Raw genomic sequence first — 4860 nt, forward strand, 5'->3', positions numbered from 1 at the left:
TGTCCTCTCGGTATGTGTGTGTATGTGTGTGTGTATGTGTGTGCATATGATTTTTACATTAGATTGTTTAACTGAAAGACTAACACTTCCCCCCATCCCTACACTATCACAAGGGCGTGTGTTAGTCTTAAGAAAACTATTCAACAGATAAAACATCAAAAGTAGCTTTAGCTGTTTCACACATGGTAATTTAATGAAGATCGTCAAAAGACAAAACCCAACGGGAAAGACAAGCCCACTTCCGGGAAAGTTGACTGCAACGACAGAACACACACACACACATATATATGCATATACATGTGAGTGTATGTGTGTGTGTTTTGCGTCTATGCTTGTGTCCCCACCGCCTGACAACTGATGTTGGTTTCTCTACGTCCCCATGTTGGGGTCCCACCTTTTAGTGTTATTACGTTTATTTTCTGCATTATTGTTTCTTGTAAGCGAGTTGGACGGAGCTCCTCTTCTGCTGTGATCTAGGTTCATTCGGTATCTCAGATTAAAAATGTCTCGCGACGTTCTTTGAAGACCTCAAATCATTGAGGTTGTTTGACAGAATGTTGAATTGAGGTTGTTTGACAGAATGTTGAATTGAGGTTGTTTGACAGAATGTTGAATAGTTGTGGATTCTTGAAACCTAAACCGTTACAGTATTGGGGTCTTTGGCTCAGTTCAATGGAACATCTTTCAACTCCAAAGTTGTGAGTTAGACCTTCCAGTATCTTCCGTACGTATATCCCTGCCTATCTTTCGCTCTCTTCTCACTAGGGAGTGGAGTTTCAGTTCCTTTGGCCACTCTAGGTATCTCACCTGTTACACCAGTCAGTCTTCTTTGTGTTGTAGCATTGGAGGGCCCCGAGTTCCGCCACAAGTTCGATGCTCTGCACTGACTACAGTTGGCAGCAGTAATCCAGAGGACTGGGAATTTTTTTGTCTTATATACAATCTTGCCAACTTTTTCCTTTCTGTTTGGTTTTTTTTTTTTAATTGCTGGGTCTGGAACGAGGGGTCGTGCCTATAGCCTTCGAACGCTCCCCTAGACTGGTAAGCTTGATGTCATTAATGTTCGTCTTGAAACTTGCTGAGCCAACAACGGCAGAGAAAACAGGAACAGAGAGGAAGAGGAAATTCCAGGGATGTGAAGAAAGGGTAGAGGCCAATAGAGTAAGGGTGGAAGAGGCAAAGAAGACAGCGACGTCTGGGGACCTGAGAAAAAAAATGGAGCTTTCTATGATCGACTCTATATGAATCAGTTGGGTGTGCCTTTAGTGGAGGAGTCAAAGATATCAGTGTGTGTGCGTGTGTTCCACTATATCTCCATACTGTAGGAAGGTTACAAACTTTTCCGTTACCTCAGAAGCTATCCACTTTCTTCCAGTTCTTACCCCAGAAAGGGAGGAACGGGTAACAAATTTGTTCGGATAGTGCATTATCAGAACCATCTCTGCACCCCAACTCCCATTTGTACAGCTCAATTATCAATAGAATTGCTGACTCTAAGGGACCTTTGTTCTTGAACAAAGTCACCCACACAAAGGTCCATGGCAATCCTGGCCACTTGTGGAATATAGGTGTTACATTTCCATTTAATTGTCACAGCCTGTGTCACATAACATCAGTGGCCTCTGCAGTCTGGGGTACAAAGAGTCCCTTGTCAGCCCCATTTCCTTTATTCTCATCCCCTCACTTAAACAACCCCTCATACAGCCTGGCTGCCCAGGCCCTTCACACGCTCCTCTTACATTGTAGGCATGACTTCTCTTACGATCTCATACTTCTTTCTGTCCTCCTTTAACGAGTGTTACCCTGTGTGGCTTATAATGATGATAATAATAATAATAATAATAATATGTGCTTCTTTGATCACGAGCAGAAATAATGGGGAGCATCATAGCCATATTGTTATCATGTACATACTTTCGTCTTGGTATAAAAGATGGACTACAGCGAATATTCTGCTCAATACCACAGATTTGCTCGTCAGTTGTTTGACCTTAACCAGTTGATCATGTCCCTTGGTGGCTGACGATATGTGCATCTCTGATCATGAGCAGAAGTAGTGGGGGCGGGGAGCATCATAGCCATGTGTTGAAAAGAATTATTTGGGAGTTGGATAATTCACCTTTGGAAACATGGGTGTTTTGTTCAACATCCTTAAACAACTCTTATTCAGGGACCATTTGAGCGGGATGGGCTATTCGAACTGAAAAAAAATCTAGCTGGGCCCCCACCTTCAAGGTCATGCTCTGTTTATCTTGATATGAGATCACCATGTCGCGCACATATGGTGGTGATGCATGTGCCTGGTGTACCCTTATCAGACGGGTGGTCATGATGGGTATACTGGGCTTCGTATATTTTACCCCAGTGTCACTTTAATGGCATGCACTGCTCTCTCACTCAATAATAATAATAGTAATAATAATAATAATAAATGCCCGGATGCAGTACCAGGCAGTGACTCTCATGGCTTCTCATCTTAACTGATTGGAAGCGTTATCATGTACATTGTTTTGTCTTTGTATAAAAGATGGGCTACAGCAAATATTCTGCTTAATACCACAGATTTGCTTGTCAGTTGCTTGACCATAAACCAGTTGAACATGTCCCTTGGTAGCTGACGATATGTGCATCTCTGATCACGAGTAGAAGTAGTGGTGAGGGGGGGCATCATAACCATGTGTTGAGAGGAATTCTTTGGAGTTTGGATAATTCTCCTCTGGAAACATGGGTTGTTTTGTTCATCATCTGTAAACAACTCTTATTCAGGGACCTCTTTTGAGCGGGATGGGCTACTCAACCTGAACAAAATTCTAACTGGACCCCACCTGCAAGGTCATGCGCTGTTTATCTTTATATGAAATCCCCCATGTCGTGCATAGATGGTTGTGATACATGTGCCTGATGTACCCTTATCAGACGGGTGGTCATGATGGGTATACTGGGCTTCATATATTTTACCCCAGGGTCACTTTGATGGCATGCACTCTCACCTAATAATAATAATAATAATAATAATTATTATTATTATTATTATAATTCCCTTTCTACTATAGACACAAAGCCTGAAATTTGGAAGGAGGGATGAGTCGATTACATCGACCACAGTGGTTGGCTGGTACTTATTTTATCGACCCCCGGAAGGATGAAAGGCAAAGTAGACCTTGGCGGAATTTGAACTCAGAACGTGAAGACGGACGAAATACAATTAAGTATTTTGTCCAGTGTGCTAACGATTCTGCCAGCTCACCGAATTAATAATAATAATAATAATAATAATACCACCACTGCTACTACTACTACTACTACTACTACTACATACTGCTACATGTTTGGTTATCTCCTCCAACAACTGGCATTGCCCTTGTTGCTGCAACCACCACCACCACCATCATCATCATCGCTACCAACAACAACACAATCACCACCATCATCTTCAACATCATCATCATCGTCAACAATGCTAACACTTCAACTACTATAATAGTCCGTTACTACTACTACTACTACAACCGCCGCTGCTGCTGCTATTGCTGCTGCTGCTGCTGCATCTCTCAATGCCATTACAGTTTTACGGCCACCATAATGTTACGGATAAATTTACAATCAGCCGATGAAAAACGGTGAGTGACGGTCTGTCTCTCTCTCTCTCTCTCTCTCTCTCTCTCTCTCTCTCTCTCTCTCTCTCTCTCTCTCTCTCTCTCTCTCTCTCTCTCTCTCTCTCTATCTCTCTCTCTTTCACACACACACATACATACATACATACATACACACACGCATACATATACGCACATACATGCACATACACATTCATGCACACATACATACATACATGCATGCATGTTTATGCTTATACCTGTATATATTTGTGTGCATATATATATATATATATATATGTTTATATATATATATATATATATACATACATACATATGCACACGCACATATATATATATATATATAAATATATATATATACGTACATACACGTACACACACACACGTATATACACATACATACACTCACACACATATACACATAAACAAATACATACATATATATATATATAAAAGAAAATTCCCTTTCTTTAAGAATCACGAAGTTACTCGCCATTACCGCTAGATTTATATTTTCTTTTCCCAGTTGAAGAGTAAATCCCAAATTATTACAGGTATTCGTGTACGTCAATCAATACATCACCATCTACCCGTATCACACACACACACATTATATTTTTTAACTTTCACCCTGAATAGGATTTCAGCGTTCAATCGTGTGGAACGGAATGTTGAAGCTGGTGTGGTGGTGGTGGTTGGTAGTGGAGGGGGTTGTGATTGTAGAACTATTATCATGTGTAGTGATGGTGGTGGTGCTGGTGATGTTGATGGTGCTGCTGCCAACAAAATGGTGGTGTGGTGACGGTTGTACTAGTAGCAGCAGCAGCATTACTTCTGTTTAACCACAGGCCAACAGTAATCGGTGGACACAGGAAGGGAGACGGACTCCGGCCGTGACCACACTGTCTTTTTATATGTCCACGTTGCTATTTCTAGCAATTCCAGATACCACAAAGAAATTTCGTCTTCTGCTCACGTGGTGGGGGAAGATGGCATTCGTTTCTGTGTTAATTCTGTCGCTATTTTGTATAGATGCATATATATATATATATATATATATATATATAATGTTGTATATATGTATAAATGTGCGCGAGTGTGTAATGTGTGTGAGAGACAAGGAGAGTGAAGAAAATTGCATTAATTTTATGAAGGGGTGATGAGAGGTGAGAGGAACCGTTTCGATGAATGCATATGCGTTTATAAGCATAGATATGTATGTATTTATGTACGTATGTGTGTTTAT

At 40.9% G+C, this 4860-nt stretch overlaps 1 protein-coding gene across 2 annotated transcripts in view; it reads left to right on the forward strand.

The window, feature by feature from the left end:
• The window catches only part of LOC106875540 (protein glass), an 81543-nt gene that overhangs the window by 18921 nt on the left and 57762 nt on the right, over nt 1-4860 (forward strand). Inside the window, exon 1 of one of the 2 annotated variants that reach the window (XM_014923737.2) lies at nt 3555-3620. The exons of the other annotated variant lie outside the window; for it this stretch is intronic. Coding sequence (XP_014779223.1) covers nt 3583-3620 — 38 coding nt within the window. The 5' untranslated portion in view covers nt 3555-3582. Of the gene's footprint in view, nt 1-3554; nt 3621-4860 lie in introns of those variants that run through there. 2 annotated transcript variants of the gene reach the window in all.

Source organism: Octopus bimaculoides, chromosome 14 (genome assembly GCF_001194135.2).
Source record: "Octopus bimaculoides isolate UCB-OBI-ISO-001 chromosome 14, ASM119413v2, whole genome shotgun sequence".
Taxonomy (NCBI): domain Eukaryota; kingdom Metazoa; phylum Mollusca; class Cephalopoda; order Octopoda; family Octopodidae; genus Octopus; species Octopus bimaculoides.